We start from the raw sequence: 27,892 nt of genomic DNA on the forward strand, positions 1-27,892 counted from the left end.
TTGTGGCGGATCCATACTACTTGAAAGCGAGTTAAAGTTCATGGCACTGACAATAGAGCTCAATCCGGGGGCGGAAGCCAACGAGTAAACCATGATTTGGAGAGCATGACGCCGTTGGCTAGAAGATAACATTCCGGCGCTTATGCACGCTAATCTGTTTTGCATAGCGGGGATACCGCTAAGGCCACGGCACGAAAAAAAAAGCACTGCCGTCCTTCTTTCTGCGTCATTGTCCAGAAGCTGTGTCTATAGAATGACGACTGATTGATGATGGTGGTAATGTCAAGAGGACGCCACTCGTCCCATGCATAATGATCGATCCTAGTCTATATATGATGTCAAAGACGCCATATGGAGCATCCGCAACATCTTCTCCGCAGTCGCGTAAACTCCCCCTACGGGGTAGTTGCGTTCAGGACGTCCACGACGGCCTGGAACATTGCGTACGGCTCAAATCCGTACGTGTGGCCTCCGATCGTGAGGTTCGCCTTGAGGCTGTCCTCGCCCAGGTCGTCGAATACGACGCACTTGTCACTCGGGTACGCCCTCAGCAGCTCCGTCACCTGCGAGAGTGAATCAGACGTGATTTGGACGTACAGTCTTGGTCAAAAGTCTTAAGGCCAAGGGCTTTTCTCTTCAGCCGCATAACAGAGCCATTACGGCACTATTAGAGACCGAATGACTATTGAATGATAGCAGAAGGTTTCTTCTTGCGGTAGAGAAGCTTTCTGCCTCACTTGCGTTTTGAACGATCCGCTACATGAAGCATTCTAGGAACATCCATTTCGCTGCAGCTGAAAGCAGTGGCTTGACTTTTGACCGAGACTGTACGTTTCCCACGACTCATATACTGAAGAAGCATGGGGACACAAGTTCCGCTTTGAGGAAGCGTCAGCGTCGGTCGACCCCTTCAGTGACCAGCGGTCCTCATCGCATATCACTTTACACACACACAGACAGTTCTTTTGGACGCAGGCTCCACACTCAGAAATCAAATGTGCGCTTTATACGGCTCGCGCGCAATCTGTTGCGGCAGTGGCGTACATAAGATTACGGCGGTTTTACAAGGGCGGTCGCATGCCGGCGCCACTATGCCACGTGAGCAACGCGGAAACGAAACGCCAACGTGCCCTTTGCTACTCGCCTAATTATTACTTCTGTAATTATAACCTCTCTAATTACACGCACATTCATTAGTATGCAGGCCTAAGGTGCCACTTTATGTGAAAGATGACACGACGTGCAAGTAAATCTCGCTTGTACCAAAGCCGTACAAGGGTGCCTGCGAGCCCTACGAGAACGTGTCTTAACTCGCAAACCACGAATCGGAGTTTTCAATCCCGACTTAAATTCTTGAATTTTTTCTTTAAGCGGAAATTATTTACTTTAGAAACTTACATCATTTGAGACACGAGCTGACCTTTAATTCGCATTAGATGTCATATTTTTAATAAAATTCATTCCACAGATTCACGTGTCACGTCGTCAACTTTACTTGTGACGTCTGTTTCGCCACAAGACGGGGTCGCTTTTTCTGCTGAACGGGACGGTGGGCAGTTTTCCCGCTAACTGGGGGGTAGACTGTGATGACTCCGAAAGGTCACGTGACTTAGGTGACCACCCTGCCTCCTAGGTTGTTCTCTGGGGACCACATTCTAGAGCCATGCCCGTGATTTTTGGCTCACAACGCCGACAACGCCGACACCGGATTTTCTGGAGAACGGGGCCTTTAACGCTATCGCTTTGAAATGGCCGTTGATTACGTCACCGAGATGGTTAAGCAGAGTTCGTGTTCGGCCACTTAACCGATAAACCGTGGGGGGTCGCATGACAAGAATCACATGCCCCTATAATGAGACCATTGATTACGTCACTGAGTGTGGTCACTCAGTGATGCTGGACTCATAGCCACATGTAATGACCCAGGTAGCACCGAACATTAGAATAGTGTTATAGAAATGTTATGTAATTGTAGTAATGTAACATGTTCCATTGTAATGTTATTAACGTTAAAAATCTACATATAGCGTTGAGTGTTCATGGAAAACGCTATTTTAACACTGTAAACAAACATTGTTTTAATGCAGTGTTCGAAATGATGCTATAATTTTAGAGTCATAAGTATAGAACAACTTTACAAATTTATTTCAAGCACTAATTTCCAGAACTTTTCCCGCTGTTTTTACAGAAAAGATGTTTTTCAACTAGCTGTAGTTTGCAACCACATCTCTTAGATAGTACTCGCCATAGACTGCATGCAGAGCCCCATTATTTCGTCAGACAACTTTGGTTAATACCCATTCGCAACTATCACTCATGGTACATCCCTTAGCGATGGGTATATAAGCTTGACTCCATGATATCCGTTCGGAGCTGAGTGAATACGAGTTGCACGTTGTGCTGTATATACTGGAACTGAAGTGTCGACCTCATTGCTGGTTCTTGCAAAGCGTTGTAAGTGCTGCATGCTTGTGCAGGGCTGCGTCACCATTTTCGAGAATGTTTCATTTATGTAACATTTATGTTGTTAACATTTTTCCTTAAAGTGTGGGGAAGGCTATTCTAACGTTTATATGTAACATTACAATAACTTTAGAAAAAAAGGACATTAAGGACATTGATATCACATTTGACCACAACAAAAATTTAACATTATCGTAAAGTTTCGGTGCTACCCGGAGAGTTTAATTGGTCACACCGGCATTTATCTAATAATGGGTCAGACGGCAATAATCATATTTCCAATCCTTTAATGATCCCAATAAATTATTATTAGTTCGCTTGCACTTACATTGGCCATTCCCCGCATTTAGCCGTTGTCTGTCTGTCTGTCTGTCTGTCTGTCTGTCTGTCTGTCTGTCTGTCTGTCTGTCTGTCTGTCTGTCTGTCTGTCTGTCTGTCTGTCTGTCTGTCTGTCTGTCTGTCTGTCTGTCTGTCTGTCTGTCTGTCTGTCTGTCTGTCTGTCTGTCTGTCTGTCTGTCTGTCTGTCTGTCTGTCTGTCTGTCTGTCTGTCTGTCTGTCTGTCTGTCTGTCTGTCTGTCTGTCTGTCTGTCTGTCTGTCTGTCTGTCTGTCTGTCTGTCTGTCTGTCTGTCTGTCTGTCTGTCTGTCTGTCTGTCTGTCTGTCTGTCTGTCTGTCAAAGCAGGTTTTGTGGAAGGCTGCTCACCTTCCCACAGGGAGGTGTATATACATGCACCTAGCAGCCTGCCCACTGTGTCAGGCGGCAGCGAAATTAATCGTGAGAGGCTGCTCGGGAAGATCAATCTGGGTCGCAACCCAACTCAAGCAACCCAGGTCCCACCGATCGCAGCACCTGCCATAGAAGAGCCGTGGCGCATCGCTTGACCGCTGCACCACTGCGCTTAGAGTGGTAGCAAGACTCCCAGGTATATATATGAATGTCGAGAATGACCAATTCCGCATATATGGACATTAATTCATTATCGCTATCCGAACAACTGCCATCCGTGAACCTTGGATGTGAAAACCGGAACCGAAGTGAAAACCGAACTTCTAGCGGTGCTAATTCGCATTTGGCCTAACTACGCAAATAGACCATGACTTTTTATTACCATCGGTCCAATTACCATGACCGATGAAGACGTCACTGATGATCGTCACGAAATGATGACGGGGTCATGGTGATAATGGTCACATACTTCATAATATAAATTATTAGGTCACTAACAAACTTGACAGATGGCACATTAATTCGACCGATAATGACGTCACTGAGGGTCATTACTCGACGTTGACAGGGTTCGTGGTCACATGCCCATACAGCGAAATTTCTGTGACGTCACCGACATCGCATGAGTAACGTATTTTTCAGCGACAGCTGTTAACTCCTTGCGCATCCGACATCGGCGTCGAAGCCTGTGGTCACGTGACTCTATGCCAGGAAGTCAGCGCGAGCATGCAGTTGCCCAAACGCGCTCCCCGCTCGCTGATCACGTGACTACTCGGTGTTTCCAGTATGTTGAACGATGAGCGCCAAAGCCGGCCGCGTCGATCAAAGAAGAGGGCAGGACAGGCGAAAAGATGTCCGTAAGGCGGAACCAAAACCAGGTTGACGCAACACTTGCAAGAGTTGTGCGGATCAAACGCATTAATGAGAAATCACAATCGTAGAGCCACTTCTTTCAGAGGGGTGAACCGTTGACAAAACGACAGCCGGATAATTTATTTAGTCATGACAGTGCCTTTCTTTTTTCATCAGCTCAACATGTCACAAGAGAGCGCTTTCTAGCACTCTCTCAGTAGAGGAAAATAAGCTCGCACGGCTAATTTCATAGGGTGCAATAAAAGACTGCGCACATTTTTTTTTCCTGGAATAGGTGTGCTAGGGACGACAAAGTTACGTCATAAGGCAGTGATGTTACCATATCACATGTTGCAATGAACGCTGGCCTTACAAAATGCTCAATAAGACCATGGCCATAATTTTGTATGTTGTCCGCATGGCTCGTATGGAAACCGTGTGGAACACATTGAGTGTATTCGGGCTATTATCGACAACCCTTCACAACATTTTCATAATTTCACAGACCCGGCTCATACGGAGCGTTTCAGTAAGGGCCGAGGGGAGCTGCATATAAATCGTAAGCATGCGCAAATACGCCGCAGCCAACCGCAGCCCCTGACCATATCGAGAAGGGGACACTACATATGGCCTCAGTTACGCTCATATTGATGCCCTTCGCCATTGGCTGATGCGAAGCGACGCCCTGCATTCGAACTTTATTAATGACTCAATCCCAACAACATATACAATAGTATACAACTCGTCTGCAGTGAAGCTCCGCCCACATCCAGGACCGCCGAACATAACACCTCCGTTACAAAAAGTAGACCATTGTTAAAGCTTTTCTTGTTGCCGAAACAAGAAGCTAATCACGAGATGATATTATGCGCTCAAGAAATTTGATGCCTCTAGCTATTTGATAGAGTCAAACAGTAAAAGCTTGTTTTTGTTCGCTCATGAGATTGGCAAGGGGAGTAATACAAAACTCCGCCGACTGTGGTCCGTTGTTACCAACTCTGTTTTGTTTTTTGAAGTTGTATGCTAATATAGGCGAGTAGAGCCGCTTCAGTCAAGGCGAATGGCGGGAAATTCAAAATTGGAATCGAATCGTCCTATACAAGGTGTTTCTCCAAGGAGTTTACACAGTTTTAAAAATAGGCTTTTCGAGTTCGTATAGCTTTTTTTTAAGGCAAAGCACTGGCAGCGGTGTATTACATCAGAATACAGCTAAGAAGTGCTAACATTCAGGCTGGTTAACTAATATTGAATAGTTAACTTTATATATTACTTTTAGGCTCCTTAACTATTGGGAGGCGTGTAGCGCACCGTAAGTAATGTCCATACAAGTTTTTAGAATACCGAAAACGTGGTCACCCTCGGCGCTGTGGCCCAACAAATTCTTGCTAATTCGACGGGTTACGTGCACTGCAGAGATAGCTTTGTGTGCAAGCTTCTCGAAAGCGCATGCATTTTGGCGCGATGTAGCTGAAATTGTTTTAGGTCACAGCGCCGAGGGTAAATGCGTCTTCGAAAATGTGAAAACTGCTATGGATATTACTTAAGGTGGGCTACACGCCTCTCAGTAATTAAGAACCCTACTGTAATAGTTAGGAAGTTAACTATTCAATATTAGTTTACCAGCCTGCTAGTTCTTATTCCAAAAAAGTGCGCTTCTCAAAAAGCTTATTCTAAAACTTCTGTAAAGACTTAGGTGAAACACTGTATATGCTAGCCGATATCTATAGCCTCGATATGCTCGCGTAATATTGGCTAAGAACGTCACCCACCTTGTATTTCAGCGTCACGGCATCGTCGTAGGCGAAGAACTTCAGCAGCTGACCGGAGGGGCCGGGATAACGCCAGTAGTGGGTGTGCGTGATGTTGTCGTAGTAGTACACCATGTTGTGGTCCTCCACGGGGTACCTGACCGTGGCGTTGTGGAAGGTGAACTGGGCACGCGCACGATCTCGTCATAAGACTAGCTCAACAACAACACAAGAAAACTAGTGGAGGTTTAACGCTTGTTAAGCCTAGTGATACGACCGAACGCTCTGTTAAGCATGGTTACGCATTGGTAGTCGCCGAAGTCGGTCCGGAGCGCGCGCCTCATTCATTGAGCGACCGAGCGGCAGCGAGGCAGCTGTTATACTAGTTATACCTCCGCTAGTCACGTGGTGCAGCAGCGGCGCCTCCCTACAGCATCACGTGGTATGGCGTCACTTGCCATACCTCCGCTCCGCCGGCTCAAGGTCAGACGCGTACCAAACTTGACCTTGAGAGGAGTTGTGCGAAAAGTACAGCTTTCGCTCTAAAACCTGCGTTCATTCTTATTCGCAGGGAACAAGCATGGGCACGCGGTAAAATATATTGTGCTGATAAGAACACTCGACAAGCGCTTCATCAGGTTGGAGCTTGTAGCGCATCCCAGATATGGCGCCGCCTCTTAATCAGTTTAGATCGCGCGAATACTGCCGGCCGAGTTCTCCATTCTTCGTCGCCTATTGGTCATATGGGCATCTAGTTTGGCGGAAATAACGAGTTTTAGAATAAGGTGGCCATATCGGTTAGGGGATAATGGGAATAGCGGAGCGCCATTGTGCGTGTTCAGACCGCTAAGCTAAGGTGCGTTAGAGTTCTGCCAGTGTGTTACCAAGCTCGGTGTTTTGAAAAGTATTACTTCTACAACAGTAACAAGCTCATGTAAAAAGCACCCCCAATTCGAATATGACGATAACTAAACGCTTCTTGTGAAGCAGTGACGGCTAGCTGCACTACAGTCGCGGAAAATGTCACGAATCGTTCGCGTGAATACAACTGAATACGCAGCGCCTGTAAGGGTTCACTCGCGAAAACTTTTCTGAGCCTAGAGGATGCGCCACTTGTGTTCCTGACGCCGCGAGTAGCGCCTGCTTATTGGACGGTACTTCTGGCGCCTGCTCAGAGTTCTGGTGGCGATGAAATGATTGCTCGAAAATAACCAAGTGATCCCCTGCTTCACCTCCTCTTCCTGGGTGCCGGCGTTGCGAGATCGTGGAGCCATGCATGCGCACGACACCGCAGACACGGCACAGCGTATCGCCTTACTCGAAGGAAGCGAAACGAGACCCTTAGTAATAATAATTATTGGTTTTTGGGGAAAGGAAATGGCGCAGTATCTGTCTCATATATCGTTGGACACCTGAACCGCGCCGTAAGGGAAGGGATAAAGGAGGGAGTGAAAGAAGAAAGGAAGAGAGAGGAGCCGTAGTGGAGGGCTCCGGAATAATTTCGACCACCTGGGGATCTTTAACGTGCACTGACATCGCACAGCACACGGGCGCCTTAGCGTTTTTCCTCCATAAAAACGCAGCCGCCGCGGTCGGGTTCGAACCCGGGAACTCCGGGTCAGTAGTTCCCGGGTTCGAACCCGACCGCGGTGGCTGCGTTTTTGTGGATTAAGCCCCTGCCTGTGCCACTACGTATAACAGGCTTTGGAAAGAAAGACAAAAAGTATGGTGGAGCTGCCATAAAAAAAAAACGTAAACCAATAAGCTCCTGCCTGTGCCAAGGAGAACTACATACGCGTTGGCAGGAAGTAGCGCAGTAGTTAGCACGCTCGGCCGCGGAACGGAAGGATGCTGGTTCGAATCCCGCCGTGCACATGGAGTTAATTTAGTCATCGATGTGACATGAGTTGAGACCGGACATGACCTGAGACCGGACAAAGTGATGGCCGCAAGTGTGATCAGTTGAGGGCCTTCCCCTTAAAGGCATTTTCTTTGTCTGGGTATAAGTCTGCCACCCCGATCCTTGTTAATTCAGTGTTGTCTCACAGTGAGAAGGGGTACAGCGCTAAGCATCATCCCGATGTGCAGGGACTCCTCACTGACCCGCCTGCGGCTGTAGCGCTGCACGTCCTCCTTGTTGCGCACCGGGCGGACGAAGTCGATGCCGTCGACGCTCGTGTACGCGTAGTTGATGGCGGTGGTGACGGAGAAGCAGAGCCGGGACCGACCGAGCACCTGCTTCCAGTGCGGGAACTCCGCCAGGATGTCCAGCTGCGTCGCGAAGCGGTGCCGTTGCGTAACCGGCCTCGACCGCTGGAGCGACCACACGTTCCAGGGGAATTTAGTGCAGAATCGCGCTTTGCCTGGCTAGTCGGGTTTATATCGTTGTACCTCTTGCACCGCTCCAAGACGTGGACAGAAAGAAAAAAAAAAGCAACGAAGACAACGCTGGCATGGGACTGGTCTCTCCCTTTGGGGCAGGCTTTAGATTGGACAGCCTAAAAGAATATGGATTAAATTCGGAGGACACTTAAGCTGTGCCTTATGAGTATGACGCGATGGCGATTGAGCGGTCTTCCCTTATAAAAATGGTCTATAGACAGTCTATATATACTTCTTATAGACTCTGTTGCCTTCCTATAGATATTTCCTTTTGTCTATTCATAGTCTATCCACTGTCTGTAGACAGATGTCTAATAAAAGTGTAGGACCATAAATCTATTGATTGTCTATAGACTGTGGCGGAAAATCTTCAAGCGCCGACCAATCCTTAAAAAGATGACGTTTCGGCCCCGGCTTACGGGGGCCTTGTTCACAATAGATTATATTGTGAACAAGGCGCCCGTAAGCCGGGGCCGAAACGTCATCTTTTTAACGATTGGTCGGCGCTTGAAGATTTTCCGCCATGAACATACCCGACCAGACGGGTTTCCGTCGAACCCTGGATTTCATCTATAGACTGTATATAGGATCTGTATTGCTCATAGACTCTTCTCTAGGGTTTGCCTACAGACAGTCTGTAGACAGTAGTCTATGGACAGCCTATAGACTGTCTAAAATTTTTTGTAAGAGTGGAATCCTCTGCGTATCGCTTCGCAGACACGACAAACAACGCGCCTCGGTGGCCTGGGGGTAGCGTGTCTGCCTCGGTATCCAAGCCAAGGAGCACGGGTTCGACTCCAATAGCACCTAAATTTTCTTTCCAGTGCAACTAAACTACATTCAAACATGTCATAATGACGTTTGAATCTTATTTACAACCTTATATTCGTAATCTGCGACGTGTTTTAATTACTCTTCAAACCTGCCGCTCCACGTGTGACATCACTATCTTTACGACCAATCCTCATTTTATCGCACGGACAGCACTGGCGCCGCCGCATTCCATGACATGCCTAACATAAGTGTTCCGTAACATGCCGTGACATTCGATTAGTGTTTCCCTTCCTGCTCTGCACAGGTACGTTCACCTGATTTCGCGAATCGGTCGCAGTCGCTGTGATGTGGCCAGTTTTTCCGTGTCCGTCAGCAGATCACACTGCGGCTCGTTATTGTACCATTAGATAGTCGCTTCAAAAACTGGGTAGCGATGTAGATGCTACCGTTTCGCCGCTGGAGCCGAAATTGTGCGTGTCGAAGAAATTCAGTAAGGAGTTATTTACCCGAGGCAGATGAATCTAAATTGGAGATGCACGGTTACAAATGGCTTGGGCATCATTACAAAGAAAGAACAGGGCGAAAAATTTTTCGCTACTCGTTTAAAGGAGTCTAGCTTTCTCACCATGCCTCGAGTGTTCGGACCGGGTGGCCTGATCGGGTTGGGCGGAGATGCGGCCAGGTAGGTGGCGGTATTGCTCACCCGGTACATGAGAATGTTCGGCTCGTCCGTGCTGTTGCTTGTGCTGATTCCGACTATGTCGGCTTCCCTGCATGGTTTTACGCCGTTTTTACCGCGTTTTTATCGCGTTTTCACGATGAGCACCTGGCTCATCGTACATGACATGACATTCCACTGACGATACTGACGATTCCACTGACGGCCGTTAAGACGGCCAAGTTGGTTGGAATCAGTGTTGGCGGTTACGCGTAACAGGTGACGGCGTTACCGGTAACGCGTTATTTTTTTCGGTAAATTAGTAACGTACTCGTTACTATTTCGAAATTGTAGCGGGTAACTTACTTAAGTGCACATTTTTCGGTAACTTGAGGTGTCACGTTACCAGTTACTTTTTATTATAATTGTTCGCCCACCGCTCCTTTTTAAGAAAAAAAAAAGACGCAGAGCACCTAAAGTGATGTTGCAAATAGACAAAATGTACAGGTGCTCCCGACGACCTTTGCTGCGGCTCGCATGCATGCCAGAAAACACCTGCCAATGACGACGCACCCAACTAAAAGAAAAAGAATACCCATAAAGCACGAAACTCGTGCACGAACACGCATTCACACACTTGCCTTCACCGACCTCCCCTTCCCAAACCACTGACGCACACAACACAAGCATGCCGAGCATTTCGGAAAATCACATTTTTTAGAATTACTGCCAACTTTTTTTAGTTCAGCGATGTTTTCTTTGTAAATATAGAATTGATGATGAAATGTCATTTTGGTGCTTATATTGTCACATTCGGAAAATGGACTCACCATGTGCCACAGAGTTATAAGCAAGATACAACTTAAAAAAAAAACAGCAGTTCGTAAAACTGGTAGGCGGATGCTCTACCACAAGGACATGTGGTAGAGCATCCACCTCGCAATCGGGAGGTGCTGGGTTCGATCCCCAATGCCGCCGGCTACCCACCGGTTTTATAACGGGTACAAGATTTCCCCTGGCCAGGTACTCGGCTCTTCTGGGGTGAAATGCTTGGGAAAAGGGTTTTGCACCAAACCATTGCATTGACGGGTCAGTGATTCGTTCCGCCGTCAAGCAACCCTAAATCCGCCTCGTGTGGTAGAACCCCACTTGTACCAGGTGGTACCAGGCTACCACCTAATTACCACCCCAGCTACTTCTTCCGTTTAGGCACTGTGCAAGCATAACTTGAGTCACATTCTCTTCCTAAGCGCTGCTGCTCATTCCGCTTAGGTCGGTGCGCTTAGGGGCGGTGCAGATTAATTAGCGCCCCAGATTCTCGCCTGGTTGGCACCGGCTAGACGTTCAAAATTAAGCCACCTGGTGCGCAGGTGAGCAGTGGGGCAGTGACACAAGGCAGGTGTTATGGCAGGTGTTGCCACTGGTAAGACATGGGTTGCTCGGGTTGGGTTGCGACCCGGGTTGCTCTTCCCGAGCAGCCTCTCATGATTAAATGGGCTGCCGCCTGACACGGTGGACAGGTTGTCTACCACCCGGTGGGCAGGTAAACAGCTGCTACAAAACTGGCTTCGGACAAACAGAGAAACACACAACGCCCAAATTCAGGGAATAGCATAACTAAAAGTGCTAGCGCACTAAAACAGGTGACACATATGATTGGATGCGTCATGACTATTTCAATTTCACAGATTCTGTTAATTTTATATATGGTGCCATGGGACCACTTGAACGAAGCCTCAAGTTCCTATTCTGATAGCTCATCAAGTTGCAACACTTGAGCAGCAAGCACTAAACCTGTCTTCTTTAGGGAATTCACGCACTTGAGAATGTCGGAGACCATCTTCTCTGGAATGTAGGCGTCATAACATAACTAAAAGTGCTAGCGCACTAAAACAGGTGACACATATGATTGGATGCGTCATGACTATTTCAATTTCACAGATTCTGTTAATTTTATATATGGTGCCATGGGACCACTTGAACGAAGCCTCAAGTTCCTATTCTGATAGCTCATCAAGTTGCAACACTTGAGCAGCAAGCACTAAACCTGTCTTCTTTAGGGAATTCACGCACTTGAGAATGTCGGAGACCATCTTCTCTGGAATGTAGGCGTCACCCCCGGGCCAGATTGCTGCCGTGTGGATGAAGGTCCAGTGAGGCTCCAGGATGGGAGCGCCGTGTGCCGTGCCGCGGAATATCTATACCATCGAAGAAAGCACGAGAGAGCGGGGGTCACGTGAACCTTGAATCAGTGTGAATCGCTCATGAAAATGGCCTATAGACTGTCTATATACAACCTATACATTCTTTTGCCTTCCAATAGATATTTCCTTTTGGAAATGCGTAGACCATAGACTGTCTACCGAAAAAGATCAACTAAAAAAGTATGACCATAAATCTATAGATTGTCTATAGACTGTCTATAGGATTTGTCGACAGGAAATCTATAGACTTTATAGACAAAAGTGCACGGACAGTTTGTAGACTGTGTAAAGAAATTTTTGTAAGGGCTATAGCAGGCCCGCCTGTGAGCACTAGGAGCGTAGTGGACTCACACATGGTCCCGCCCAGGGGAGTGAGCCGCTGGGCCCCTTAGCAAAGATTGGCACCAAGCCTAGCCGGGCGGACAAAGCAGGCAAGGGCACAACGCGGGGGGGGGGGGGGGGGAATTGAGGGAGGTTACTTTGCGCTATAAGCTGTTCTATACTCCACAGACTAAGCTCAGCATGACTGAGCATGCTCTCTGCAGTTTTGAGCTCTACTGCCCATCCAACGACGGACGCTTGCATTCAATGTCGCTTGCGATTAGTACGAAGGCTTCCGCGCCAATATACATAATGCCATTCATTTTTAGGGGTTCCTGTCCTCAGAGCCAAAGTCGTAGAGCAAACGTTGTGCATGGCGAAGTGTCGAAGGGCGGAAAATTTTAGTGGCGTGGAATCTGCTTACGTCATGCTCGATAAACTTGCACCGGAGTTACCCCGAAACAGTGCGGTGCCCAGGGGCCCGATTCCTATACGCAATGGTGCAATTTACCGAAGACAGAATTGTGCACCGGTGTGCATCAGCACGAACCAGTGTGCACCAGTGCTGTTATTGGAAGATATATAGTATTAAGTATTTTCATAATATATGCAGAGAAAGGTGCTCAGGACTAAAACCCCCGAGCTGCCCGACGTGACCGCCAAACCAGGTTGCTGCACATACCGCCGTGGACGTTGCTCGCCGCAGCATTTCTTGGGAACACCTGCTCCGATCTCATAACCTTCCCCCTTGAGACAAGGTACTGTGCATGAACAGTTGGGATAAACATGAATACTCACGGTACTAAACGGCTCGGCGCGACCGCGAACTCGGGTGTCCTGTATGATGGTATTGATGATGGCAAAGCCGTTAAAATCGGACATGTTCAATCTCTGGCTGAAGTTGCCACGGAGAGTCCGGTGCAGCGCCTCTCTCAAGGTATTCGGATCCCACAGCCCCGACCTGCGAAGTATAAAGCGACTGTACTGCTTGCGATTTTGCCGACCTAGTGGGGCCACCTCATTGGTCCAATATGGTGACGTTACCGATGACTCCTCCCGGAGTCAGCCCAGGAAGACTCGTGCTCGTTTTAATATTTAACTATAAAACCGGGCTTGTTTGTCGATGACAGCAACTTCTTGTGCGCAAAAACAGTTTTTTTTCTCAAGAATGTAAGGAATAAACTAGTAATAAGGAAGGATTTGCTGTTTGGGGTTTCAAACCAGCCAGCGTGAAAGCGGAGCGCTAGGCGGTCGACACTTGCTCTTTAGAGAATTTAAAATCGATGTCATCGACACTCGGGGCTCGTGTAAGTTATAAATACTTTTTTTTCACAAGGCCGCTCTGCGCATGCGTGCCACTTCTCCTCCAGCTGCACTGGTTGAAAACAAAATCGCCAGCTCCTACTAGGGGGCTCCGGATTAATTTAGACCACCTGAGATGCTTTAACGTGTGCTGAAATCACACAGCACATGGGCGTTTTAATGCGTTAGAAGCCTCATCGGAGAGAGAAAAAATGTGCCGTTTGAAAAATGGCTGAAAGAGTTGTGACGTGATCATTTGCAGACACCAGTGGGAAGAAAGCAGGTGCTTGACGTCATCAGTAGCATCAACCTATTGGAAACCAGACAGGAAGTGGCGTCGCCAGACCAGGTACTCTGCACGAAGCCTCCACCGGCCAGCAGTGGCAAGTGGCAGGTGTTGTAAGGGAAGAGGAGCCTGGATCTCATAAGCCCCAAAAGTCACTTCCGGTAAAGACATCGACAGACGTTATGCCAACGCATAATGAAATGAGGTGTCCCAGCGTTTTATTTTTTTCCCGTCCATCGAAATACGGCGGCAGCGGATGGGATCGAGTCCGCGGCCTTGGAATCCGCAGCCGAACGTCAAAGTTGTTCAGCCACCACGGCGGGTCATCGAGTTTTATTCAGCGGTTGGATGCCAAAATTAGAAACGCATATTTTATTTATTTAGCAATGGTACAGGTACGCAAGATCAAACGATTCTCAATTTGTCATGCTCCTATGCAGAAAACAAGCCGTGGTGGCTCAGTGGTTATGGCGATCGGCTGCTCACCCGAAAGAGGCAGTTTCGATCCCGGTCGCGGCGGTCGCATTTCGATGGAGGAGAAATTCTATAGGCACGTGTATTGTGCGATTTGAGTGCGCGTTAAAGAACCCCAGGTGGTCGAAATTGTCCGGAGCCCTCCGCTACGCCATCCCTCATAGACTGAGTCGCTTTGGGACGATAAACCCGATAAAACCGAATCACTCACTCACGTCCCTGGCTCACATAATCATTAAAATATATTACCTAGTCGCACACTCACTAACTCCCATGCTCACATCCTCTCTCACATTCACATACACAATTGCCTCCTCCTCACAACCTTACAACGAGGAATAAACTACGGGGAAAGTGCGCAGCAATGACCTTTCATGTAGCCTGCAGCATGCGAGCCTACGTGGGTCTCCGAGCTATATACTCTGGCATTATCGCACCGCTCGACTGCGCGCAGTTTTAGAGCGAAAGCTCTACTCATCGCACAATTCCCAAGGTCAATGGTGCGCGTTTGACCTTGATCCGGCGGAGCGGAGGTGTGGCAAGTGATGTCATGTCACGTGATTCGCTATAGAGAGGAGCCCTAGCTGCGCTCGCTCGGAGCCTCCCCGCTGCTGAACCACGTGACTAGCGTGGTTATAACAGCTGCTTCTCTGGCCCTCGGTCGCTCAGTCTAGGCATGGATGAGGCGCGCGCCGGACAGATTCCGGCGCCAAACCACGCGTAAGCATGCTTAACAGAGCTTTCGCTCCTATCCCTAGGTTTAACAAGCGCTAAGCCGCTGCTAGTTTTTCATTTCTTCGTGCTCTTGCTCCGTGCTGCTGCGCGGCATTCATCGCTCAGGCAGATTCGTTGGCGACTCACATGAGTCTAACGTAGGCGGCACCCCACATTCCCAGAAAATAGCTGCTGTTCGGGTGGTTGTGCTTTACTCTCTTGATTCGCGAGTCCAGGGTGTTGTAGCTGCTGTACGGCCTCCATTCGGCGTCGCTCTGGTCGTAGTACAGATGCACGGGGCCATCTGCAATGGTTCAACGCAGCACAGCATCAGTCGATTTAATTGTGCGCCGGCGAGCAAGCCTAAAATTTAGTTTACCGCATTTGTATCCGTTTCCGTTTGGGAAAAACTGGCAGAAATCTAAAGAATAGGAAACAACGGGATGTGAAAATGTTAAAAAGAAATTAGCTGTGGTTTACAGTTTGGTTAACCCTGGTGAGAAGCGACAGCTTCCTTTGCACGGCTAAGTTCACAAACGCCACACGCAGTGGCGAATGGATTGTTTGTAAAGCGTCGATGAAATGCCCGATGGGGCAGTTGCCACCTGCCACAGTGGGCAGATTGTGATGACGTCAGTAGGTCAGATGACCTGCTACGTGACACCACGTTGACACCTGTGACGCGACGGCACTGACGCTGCCCTCTTGAAAACCTAGCGTAGTGAAGCTTTCGCTTCAAAAACCGTAGTTGCCAATTAAGGCACGCGGGAGCCACATATGAGCCGGCCGGAGAACAACTAATGGCATCCTGAAGCCTTCTGGCACCGTATCCAAGTAAAGGGGTTCTCTGCTTTTACACTAACAGCGACAAGTGTCCACCCAGAATGAAGACGCCGTTACGTCTTTTTGACACGAGAGCGTTAAGGAGCTCATGAGGCGGAAAAAAAGCCGGCAGTCGTCGCCACAGTCTAAGGCTGTCGCGTCGTTCGTGAACGAAAAATCAGAGCAGCACCGGTGTCTGATGCCCTGTGCAGCTGCTCCATCAACGCGCGGAACCGGCACTCCCCCCCCCCCCCCCCCCCCCCCTTCTTTCCTCGCGCGCGGCTGCCAATATGGCTATGGACCAGTGGCGATGGCACGATAACGCTATCGCGTTCTACTATCAGACGATGTTATGCGTCCTCCAAGTTTCTTTATTCACAACCTCCTCTCCCACCATAGTATTCAAGTCTCGTGAAGCCTTGAGTAGTCCATCTGTATACCGGGAGTGGCGTCACAGAAAGCGAAGCGCCAAATATTTAAGAGCGTCTGATCTTGACGCATCGGCCCTGTAGGAAGTTTCGTAAAAAACAGTGTCCAAAACTTTGACGATGCTAAAGGTGCGCCTTTAAGGGTAGAACGCGATAGCATTATCAGGCCGCCGCTGCTTAACGGCAGCCGCTATTGGCAGCCGCGCTTGGAAAAAGTGGCTGGGGGTGGGGGTGGGGGGGGACGCAGGTTCCGCGCGTTGACGGAGCAGCTGCACAAGGCCTCCGCCGCTGGTGGTCCTCTGATTTTTCGGTCACGAACGACGCGCTTTTCCGCCTCTTAAGCTCCTAATTCTATGGCGTTAAAATGGCTGGAGACGCTAACGCCGCGCACTCACCCGTCCGTTTCTTTCCCTCAAACACCAGCGCCATTGATGGGTTCGGGTCGGTGCTGTACACGAAAAAGCGGATGTAGACGTAGTGAGTGCACGAGTACGTCTTGTTCCACAGGCTGGTAGGGAGAGCCTCGAAGACGCAGATGAGTGTGTAGTTTCCTGGGGACGCAGAAAAAGTCCGGACATCATGTCAGGGGGCGCTCACAGGTGAGTATACGGTGGCTACTTACTCGAGCGTGGACCGGCAGCTGAAAGAAAAGGTACAAAAAAGGCGTATTACAACGAATTTCACAACTAAAGGTGATAGAATAAAGCACTTGTATTGCAGGTAAAGGCGCAAGCGAGGTGTAACGTGGGCGCGAGGCGAACCACAAGGCTGCGATGGCGAAAGAATTAGAGCAGCAGTGACTAACTCCGCAGGAACTAATTTCATTGAAATTAGCCCTAATTTCATAGGAATTCAGGCAGCAGTGACTAATTACATACCCATTGCAGCCTTGCGGGTAACTGGCCGAAGAGTCTGTAGGCTCTTTCGATACGGTGTTATACTTTTTCTTTATGTCCTGTCCCTACCGTGGGCGATGGTTCAGTGGCCAAGGAGTCAGGCTATTGACGTCGACGTCGCTACTTAGATCCCGGCTGTTATGGAGGCGAATCGCAAAAAACACCGTTGCGTACGGTGATTCTGATGCAACTCCAGCTTTCTTGGACAAAAATTTTGAATATTAGAATATTGTAATGTGCGGTTAGGGAAATCTTGAAGGTAATGGTTCGTTCTTCGAATGCGTATCAATATCCTTGTTTTGAAGTTCTTCGATCGCTCGCATTGAGTAGTTGACTTCCATAGAAAATCAATGTTAGTAGGATAAACGTTAATAACAAAAAAATTCAAGCCTGCCCAGGGCAGATCTGCTGATATATTTATTTTTGCAGTGAAATCTTACAATATACTAACACTTTATGTTCTTAAACCATTTCCCGTTGAAAAATGCTTTTGTCCAGAATTGCTCGATAAGAACGCCTAACTGGGATTCTGAAGTAGCCGTGTTAGTCATGAATCAGTGCACATCTGTCCACTGAGCGGTCATCCACGCATACCAGTGTAGCTTCAACCTAGTCTAAGCAAACATATACGGTCCTTTTCTTGTCCTTTGCTGAAGGTTATGGCTTGAATATCTGCCGCCCTTTACATAGGGCGCCTCAGTTTCCTGCCTCCTTGGGTTTCATTTCAGCTAACGAGTTGCGTTAGCACAGAATCGTGTTGCTTGTGGACACCACAGACGACACGCCCCATCTCACTTTTTAACGGGCGCGTTTTCGGGCCTTTCCGTTGCTCCAAGGACCGAGGCCCTGGCGATGCCCAGTTAGCAATCTATTTGAAGCTCATCAGATTCGAAATTCCAGCAGCCTCAGTAGCTAAGTAGTTATGGTGCTCGGCTGGTGACCCGAAAGCCACGGGTTCGATCCCGGCCGCAGTGGTCGCATTTCAGTGCGGGCGAAATGCTACAGACCCGCGTACTGTGCGGTGCCAGCGCACGTTAAAGAACCATAGGTGGCCGAAATTACCCGGAGCCCTTCACTACGAAGTCTATCGTAGGCTGAGCCACTTTGGAACGTTAGATCCCATAAGCCAACCAACCAAATTTGATATTCAGTACAGAATTTCGCCACGAAGGGTACCTAGGAATCGGAAATACTTAACGAATCATTGCTCGATACATTTTTGTCAATTTCTCAGTGGAAGCTGCCGCCTGTGACGTCAGAACGGACAGCTTGTGACGTCAGAGTGGACAGAACAGGTTTATGGTTCATGGGGGTTTAACGTCCCCAAGCGACTCATGCTATGAGGGACGCCGTAGTGAAGGGCTCCGGAAATTTAGACCACCTGGTGTTCTTTAACGTGCACCGACATCGCACACCACACGAGGCTATAAAATTTCACCTCCACCAAAATTGGACCCTCCCCCCCCCCCCCACCCCCGGGCTGGGATCGAACCCGCGTCTACGGAAAGACGCGGGTTCACTGTTTTGTCCACTCTTCCGCAAAGCCGTGTCTGATCAATATTAATGTGGGACTGGAACGAATTGGGAAAGAATTAGGAAAAAGAAATCATCGGCTCACTTGTGGTCGTTGTAGAGGTCGTGGTTGTGGTCGTCGTTGGCATCGGAGCGTTGGTAGCTGGCATTCTAGAACTCATGGTGGGGGCTGGCGCTGCGGTCGTCACCAACGTCACAGGAACGGTCGAAGGCATGGGACTCGCCGACGTAGTCATCGCAGACGTCGTAGGTTTTACCGTGGGCGCCGGGGGGATTGCGGTGGGCGGGGCCGTCGCTGCTTCGGTACTGGTGGTGTTCGCGTCCGCTTCGAGCAGGAGGGAGAGAGATGGTGCCCATCAGGCTTCTGTGGCAAGTGCAGTCTAGGTTAGACGCAAGACGAACAGCGAGATAGACCCCTCAAGGACGCTTGTTGCAGCTGAACTGGTTACGACGAGATCGTGAACATCTCGATTTACATCGAGACGATCAATCAGATACCGATCTCCTGTACGGGCTAAAACAAAAGCTACAGGGACACTTAAGTTTAGCGCGGAATGCAATAGGATTATATTTTTCATTTTTTTCGCAGCTTTCTTTGCAACTTATGTGTGTTTGCGTTACTTAGTTTGCAATTTTCGATCTGTCAACCGACATTTTCTGACTGATAGCTTCAGTAGCATGTATCCGCTATGCTGTGACAGTGGCGATTTTTGCATATTAAATTTTTTCTTCTGATTTCTGGTTTCGATTCTCTATCTAGGTTGCTGTCTAAAAACTAGGTTGCTCACAACCCGGCGGGCAGGTTGCAATGACGTCATACGATCACGTGACCTCTCTCACCCATCATTAATTTAATTGCATAGTGGACAAGCTTCTCGCAACAAGGTGGTCCGGTTGCACCCTGCAATGGTGGGTAGGTTGCGATGACGTCAGGAGGTCACGTTACCCTTCTCGACCAATCAGCGAATTTTGTTTCGGATATGGGCAGGATTAATAAGCAAGGCATTAATAAGCAAGGCAACGGGTGGTTCGTGCCGAGGAACATGTGTTCTGATGCTGAAATGCATCCTGGGGGACGGAGTCAAGCTGCGCCATGTTTGCATGCGTTTTTTGTCTCCGCCGTGGAGGAGTAATGTGAATAAGCATCCAGTTTCATGTTCTCCACGACAATCCAAGAGCAAACACACTCGGATGACAACACGTACCATCTTTATCTTTAAGATCATTAACTGTACATGCGGCGATGCTATGGTGTACATACATTGCATGCATGACCACACAGCAGAGCAGGACCACAGAACAGGTTATCTGTGTTATGCAATTGAGCTTGCAAGAATAAGATAAGGTAGCAGTGGAAAAGAAGATAGCGTATATGGAACGCAGGAGCGTCTATGGGCAATTGATGGGAATGTCTTTCCCCAGCGTTTGCGCCCAGCGCTTGCAGTCTGAATCTGCCTTTACTTTTTTACTTCAGCACTGAACTTACAAATCGCTTGAAATGAGCCACAAGTGGCTCATCGCTTATCCGCTGCGCCGCTCAACTGGTAGAGGTATGAGGACTCGCCACGATTTAACATTGTAACACATATTGCTTAGTTGCGTAGTCGGAATTTGAAACGAATCAGTACTGGAGCAGATTCGGCAGCGAAAGACCACGAACTCAGACCTGGAACGGAATCGAATAATTGGAACATCATCAGGCCTGAAACAGCGTGGCAAGCGAAAGAAGAATGCTATCGCATTTCTTCCGCATCAATCTAATCGATCGCCGCTAAGTTTTTTATTCTACTGCTTTTACTTTTGCAAGCAGCGTCACTGAATGGCGTGTCAGCAGAGGAACTAGGCTTAGAAGCACCCCTAAAAGAGGATTTCCGGTTGTTTAGATGCGTGTTACGAGCTAAAGAGGGGAATTTTTTAGCTGACGTAACCACACGTTCTCTATGTATAGTTGCTTTGGCACCGTCATTTCTTTAATTTGCATCAGTCGAAGTTTCTGGGTGGATGACCCGAATTGGAGCAAGGTAGCCTACACAAGCTTTTGTGGCCCTCTGGTTGTAGCCATAAGCCTTGCTTTGCTTTCAGCGCATCTACAAAAGACAGAGTGACAGAGATGCACCCAAGTAAGATGAAGCAATGCCCGATTAAAAAAAAAAAGACTGGATAGAGGAATGCGCTATCGCTCTTTTGTCTTTCACATATCAGTCTTGCGTGTGTCTCACGTTATAATCACCGCAGTCTTTGTACTCACTCGCTGAGGCCCCGGTAGTAGCACCACCGCCACCTCCACCGCTGCCGGAAGGCTTGTAAGAAGGGATAACAGTGTCCTCCCCTGCACATATGCAAACACACGCAGACAGGGCAAAGTGCCATCATCCAACTCAAGTAGGGCTTTGCTGGGGCCACAGGTATGGGCAGTCAAGACACCACGTGTGGTTCCGAGCCGGAGCGTACTGGACGCAATCATGCAAGCCCTGCATGAACACACATATCTTTGGCCTTCCGAGTGTTTCAACCAACCCACATCCTCCCACCTTTCTTTTTTTCTTACTGCCCCGTTGACGAATCCTCTCTGAGGGAGACGGTTGCAGACTTCCTTTTCATCAACTAGGATGCCGCTGTATGCTTGTCTCTCAACGTCAACTTTCTATTTCGCTCGCCTGCTGCGCCGGCTCAGCGGTTACAGCCATCAGCTGTTGAGCCCGACCCGCCGCGGTGGCTCAGTGGTTAGGGCGCTCCGCTACTGATCCGAAGTTCCCGGGTTCGAACCCGACCGCGGCGGCTGCGTTTTTATGGAGGAAAAACGCTAAGGCGCCCGTGTGCTGTGCGATGTCAGTGCACGTTAAAGATCCCCAGGTGGTCGAAATTATTCCGGAGCCCTCCACTACGGCACCTCTTTCTTCCTTTCTTCTTTCACTCAGTCCTTTACCCCTTCCGCTACGGCGCGGTTCAGGTGTCCAATGATATATGAGACAGATACTGCGCCATTACCTTTCCCACAAAACCAATTAATATTATTATTATTATTATTATTATTATTATTATTATTATTATTATTATTATTATTATTATTATTATGTTGAGCCCGAGGGTGCAGGCATACTGCCGACAACGGTGGCGGCGTTTCGATGATCCGGAATGCAAAAGAAGCCCATATGCCGTGCGGTGTCGCTGCACGTTTTTAATAAGATAATTCTGTAATCAGACATGGCTATAACACTACCCTCTCTCGGTCGCTTACTACGAATATCTGGATCTAATTTCTTTCATAAATTCCTCCGATGTTTTCAGGATTCACCCATGCCGTTGTGTGCTGCCTAACTCTGTGTACATTATACTCCCCTCTGTCACTTGCGATCTGCTTATTGAATAGGTTTGATAGCTCTGCTAGTTCTGTCATGTCTGTGTTGCTTGAGACTTCCATACTGAAGTTTCGAAACAATTTCCTTTGCTTTCAGAGAGAACTTGCATCTTGCTTAGCTACACTATTTGTCACCTGAACTTTACAACACCGTGATTATGGTGATAAGGTTGCCGTTCATTGTTTCTCCGACCTGCCTCTCTCCTGATTAAAGCTATCTAAGTCATGAACTACTCCACTTTGCTCCTTTCCACTGAATCGTTTCTGTGCTTCCTAAAAGGTGTTAGCGGTATAAAGTACAGCACGTATTTATTCTACTCTATGTACGACCACGTTGGTTTTGAACGTTATTTCTCTAAAAAAAAAGTAGTGCCTGGATACAACTGTGTCCACAGTTTAGGCCGTGAGTGAAGCACCGCTCACTTAAAGAAAATGAACCGTGGGGAAAAAGGTCACCTGACATGCGAATCTAAACAAAAGAAGAAATAAAAAGACTAAGGATTTCATCAGCCGCCGCATTAGAGGCACAAATAAAGGTCAGCTTACCGTCAGCTTCGAGTGCTGCGCAAAAGCAAAGGGGCAAGAAAATGCAAATGTTTAAATTGAAACATCACCCATTCTTCTGTGCAGCCAGATTACCTTTAAGCAGGCACAATAAACAAGGAATAGGGAACAAACTAAAAAGCCTTGAGGCTTAAAGTTCGGCACGTATGTTACATAGGCATTCAGTGTCAGCGCACAACGAAGTGAATGAAGGGTACGTACAGTTTCACATTACAACACTGAGGAGAATCTGGCAATAATTCAGCCAGTGAAACGAAAGGTCGAAGGCACATATGTAGAGTTGTCTTCGAATGTACAGCGGCTTCTGGCGTGTTCTCTTTTTCATCGCCTCCTCACTGGGAAGCCGCCAGCACAATAAGTTTTACACATCAGTAATATATACCTTTGCTACTTAAATGTCACTAACTGTGGGTATACGTAAGTATCGATAGATAAGGTACACCTGAGTTCCGTTCCGTCGTTCTTCAAGCAGAAAGCCTGATTTCTTCAGCCAAAAATGAGTGCCATAAGCCGAAGGCTTGATGTGTGTGGTCTGTTGTGTTTTTTGAAAAAGTGTATTTGAAAAGCTTGGTATAAGGAGCCATGAGGACTTTGAGTGCAATTTGTTAAGATTCATAAGCTTTCTAACATGTCTTTGACGAATAAGCTGCCGTGTCGGCGATACCAGACTTCTCTCATGATTGAAGCAGCTCAGCGGACGAGGACACACCTTTGTCTTCCGTGTTTCCTGTTTTTTTGTTGTTTTCCTTGTTGGTATATCTTAGGAGATGTGTTTGTATGCGCGTTGTTTATCAAATCAAAATTTAATTTCAAGAAAACGCTCGTAACGGGTCTTCCTCTTTCATGCGTCTTTTCGTCCTTTGTGCTAACTCCACCATGAGTCTAATCAACTAACCACGCTTTACACCTTTCTGTAGAATTCTCAGGCATTCCTTTCCATTGTACGAAACTCTAAGGAGCAGAATATTTTTTTGTGCCCAGACTCAATGATGACTTCACGCCTGTGTGTTGAAAATTTCTGCCCATCTTCTTGCCATAGCTTGCGCCTGATACCATTAATCTGCTCTCCGAAACATAAGCAGGCTTTAAGTGATCATGATAACTTCGAACATAGCTATGTTGCGTATTTGCAAAAGCACGCACCCGTTTTCTAGGAAACGAGTGTGAGCGGTACGCAGCGATATGATGTTTATGAACGCATCACTAACACCACGCTAAGGTACATGAAAGTCGGTAGGGCGCATTTCTAGGTGTTTCCGGCATGAACGCCGACCGTCCGTGATTTCCAACTTTGAACGTTGTTTCCCCACACGCGTCCAAATTTTGAGCATTCACACTTTTTATACAAGTAATCTTATCAAAATGTACAGTAAACAGTTTGAGAGTGACAAAACGCTCTGAGCTTTTGGTGGTGCTCTGATGAGACATGGATTTCCGAAAGAGATCCCTTTCTATATCACAGGCACTTAGCTTGCATTGCTGATGGCCCCTGCATTGCTGACAATTGAGCATTGATGTACCCTGCATTGACGACCCCTACATCCCAGGGGACGGGCATTGCCGATAGCCCCTGCACAGCTGACCATTGAGCATTGAGGTCCCCTGCATTGATGACCCCTGCATTCCAGTCGACGTGCACTGCTGATGTCCCCTGGGAAGCGGCCATCTCTATTTCGTGCTGTCGCTTCCTACGGTACCGTATTGCTAGGCGCACTAGATGTGTCCAAAAACACCTTTTCGCACGACTCCGCATTTGTAGGCTTAATACAAAGCCGAGCAGCTTACCGTTGTATCTCACCACCAGTAGCAACAGCAGGATTATCATGATGATGAAAAAAATCAAGTTGCAGCACACGACGCACCACACTTTTCGGTTTTCTTCCTCTTCTCTGCGTAAATCAATCAATAAATCGATAAGTCAATCATCAATCAACCATCAGTTAATCTATCTATCACTCAGTTAGTCAGTCAGTCAATCAATCAATCAATTGAGGCCCATGGGTCATCCTGGACATATGGGCCCCAATTGATTGATTGATTGACAGACGGACTAACGAGTGATTGATAGGTAGATTGATTGATGGTCAATCAATCAATCACTCAATCAACTGAGGCCCATGGGTCATCCTGGACCCATGGCTCCAATACCGTGCCTTGTTGGCAATCATAGCTGACACCGGCCTGCACATGTGCACACAACTCTCTTATGCCGAAGGACATATTTGCGCAATGAAAAAAAAAAATACGAGCTCAACGTGCCTTTATTCAGAAGCGCCACTGGTGCGGTCACAGGAAGACTACTCATAGAGGTGCAGATCCGCTTTTCGTCTACTAATGTTATCAAATCACGTCAGATGACGACTAACTTTCATTCAGTATCAAAGGTAGCGCATGCGCCGTTCAATGAAAAAAAAAAAATTATTTGGAGATATTTTCTATGGTTGTTCGCTCACAGACTAAGCCTTTTGTTTTAAGAAACTCTTTTTCGAAATGATACCGTTGAAAGTTATTCGTCCAAGGTAAACGCATCAGCAGAGGGTGGCAGAAAGTTGGATGTGCGAATGAGATTAAGACGTTTGCGGGGATTGGGTGGCCGCGAAACAGGGTTAATTGGAGAGATATGGGACAGGCTTTTGCCCTGTAGTGGGCGTAAAGAGGCTGATGATTGGGAATGGTACTAGTGGCGCTATCATTGTTGCTTGTCTTAGCCCATAACTCTGCTCTTCCTCAGCCGTACAAAAAGAATGCAATCTAGGCGAACCTGGGCACCAAGGTGCCGCGTGTGAAGCAGGCAGAGGCGCTATAAAAAGTTTGGTGCCTTTGGTGATGGGCAGAGCTCTCTGCTGATACTAGTCGCAAAACTCCACATCAAACCCCTGCAGCTTCCAGTAGCCACTTCGCAAATGTTGACAAAGGGTGACACCTCCAATGTGATAGGCAGCTGCTATTTATGGCAACCGATTGTTTTGAGCCACAGAAATCTAAAACGTTGGTTTTGAGCTGCTTTGAGCAGTTCGTGTGAACGACGCAAGGTGGCGCTACAATCCCCTAGTCCCTTAAAGGCCTAGCAAGAGCGCCACATTTTGATGCACTGGTTGTACGGGGAGTTTTCCAACTGGCGCGAATTCTAATAGATCTGACAACGTGATCCAACTGAGCCTCATAGTCGGAACACTTATAGCGGCCGAGAACAGGTGGAGTAAAACAGTTGCATTCACTTCTGCGCCTAAGAGGAGGTTGAAAAATCTGGACGTCTGCAACAATCTGTCATTACAACGAACCACAAACAAAGGTAGACTACATGCGAACTCGGCGGCGGCTGCTCATTTAAGGACAAGCATTTAATGAGAGTCCACGGTGAAGCATGGGAGGCCTACTTGAATTCAGCTCTTTGAATGAATTAAATTTGATGGCGATCGCGAAATACATTCTGTTGCTTCGGCTGTGACACGCTTGAGAAAACTCCGTTTCTAACGCTGGCTGCTTAGAAGGCTTGTTACATTCGTGTCAACATTGATGGTTTGCGTGATAATCAGCTAACGCAGTTATGCAAAAACTTTGTTGCTTCTTCAGCTCTTATGCTGAGCAGAGGAAGAAGTCACTTTGAAACAGGCACAATGTCATTCTCAACAGATGTTCTACATGTCTCAAGATGGCGCATTGTAAACTGCGGCTGACAACACTGAATTGTGTTAGTGAAGGTACTCACTCGGCATCTTCTCGCTGAGTTGTGGCGACGATGCTTACTTCTATGTGGGCATGATAAAAAAAACGAGCTTTAGACTTAGAAATAGGACAGCATTTAAGTTACGTGGCATCAAAAATTTTTGTTCGCAAATTTGGAGCCCGTGAAAGACAGATATAGCCTTTGAAAGAGTAGCAACTTTTTTGGCGCCCTCACGAATGCAATTAACTACGCGTTACGCTACTATATTTCCCCGCCATGCTCTCACAACCCTAACATTTGCGGCAGGTTGGCTTTCTAAACCAACTTGATGGTATTGAGACATGCCATTAAGCCAAGTTCCATTCATCATGGCGCCGGATATGCAGATCACCCGATTCTTTTACGACACTTGCAATATGAATGTAAGGTGAGACAAAAAAACAAGAATAAAGTTTTATCAGCCGTATTCTCGAATTAGCCAAGCCTAAGGCGGTCGTATAGAGTGACTCAGCTTGTTCTTATGTATACTAGCAAAGCTATAATGCGACTGATTGGATTAAAATTTTTCGCACACCATCCGGTATAAAGGCAGCTGCTTTCCTGCAATTTGAAGAATGATTACGCAGTTGGAACACCAAGTGAGACAAACGAGAGCCACTTGGCCCCAACAAAGCTGGTTCAAATAAAATTCACCTTAATGCGCTGAAACCAGTGAAAGCTTAGCATAAACATCGCACAGAGGGAGCTGGGGTCACCGAGAAAAAAATAACAACCTTGTAAAACAACCTGAATTCAAGAGTAGTTCATCCTAACAGACGAGGTCCCAGTAGAGACTCGCAAAGGCCGTTACTAGGTGGACAAGTCATGACCACCGTGTGACAAAAAAAAATTGATAGGGACACCTAATTCCAGTATGTGTTAGCAGTGCGGTAGCATTTGAAGCTATTGATGCCCTTGTCGGAAGTGACGTAATTTCTGGTCCGGTGACGTTACTTTCATGTGGCCAGTGGGAATGTAGTCATCTGGTGACATCACTTCTCTCCAGCAAGTGGGAATGTTCCGGTCTTGTCACATCACTTCCTTTCATCCAATGGGTGAATTCTATGATCGGTGACGCTCTATGGTCCCATGGGACATCCATGCGATAGTATCAGAGCTGTCGTCACACCAGAGTCCCTCTACGGATGCCAGAAAATCCCCTGGTTGGTCGAGACAGTGACGACGTTAAAGGTGTCGCGTGGCGTGACCACTAAAGACCAATCACACGCCGCCTCCAAATTTGAAAATCTATCCCCAATGCAGGGGCCAGGAGTCTGTGACAGTATCGACATCGGTACCGGTAAGGGCAAGAGTAGCAGATGGCGTCACTGTCAGGTAAGTGGACGACGTAAAGAATATAAAATAATTGGTTTATATTTTGGTTTAGGGGGGGGGGGGGGTTAAACGTCACAAAGTTACTCAGGCTACGAGGCACGCCGTAGTGAAGTGTTCCGGAAATTTTGACCACCTGCGTTTCTTTAACGTGATCTGACATCGCACAGTACACGGGCCTCTAAAATTTCGCCACCATCGAAATGCGACCGTCGCGGCCGGGGTCGAACCAATGTCTTTCAGGTCAACCGCTGGGCGCCATAATTAAAGAAAAGTTTATGGCCGTGAGCTGGAGTCTAACCCGGGGCGGCGAGGGCAGGTCAGCATCATTGGCCGCTGCATTAGACCA

The 27,892-nt window shown here is 47.7% G+C and overlaps 1 protein-coding gene across 1 annotated transcript; it reads right to left on the reverse strand.

The window, feature by feature from the left end:
* Nucleotides 1-395: 395 nt before the first annotated feature.
* LOC144102335 (uncharacterized) lies at nt 396-20,902 on the reverse strand. The gene is made up of 11 exons (XM_077635630.1): nt 20,832-20,902; nt 18,669-18,908; nt 16,777-16,794; nt 16,550-16,705; nt 15,052-15,208; nt 12,927-13,089; nt 11,677-11,801; nt 9,571-9,715; nt 7,893-8,102; nt 5,811-5,972; nt 396-563 (listed from the first exon to the last, which is right to left on the reverse strand). Exons 2-11 carry the CDS (start codon nt 18,817-18,819, stop codon nt 396-398), a joined length of 1,455 nt encoding a protein of 484 aa, XP_077491756.1. The 5' UTR covers nt 18,820-18,908; nt 20,832-20,902.
* Between the last annotated feature and the right edge of the window lie 6,990 nt (nt 20,903-27,892).

Source organism: Amblyomma americanum, chromosome 8 (assembly GCF_052857255.1).
Source record: "Amblyomma americanum isolate KBUSLIRL-KWMA chromosome 8, ASM5285725v1, whole genome shotgun sequence".
NCBI lineage: Eukaryota > Metazoa > Arthropoda > Arachnida > Ixodida > Ixodidae > Amblyomma > Amblyomma americanum.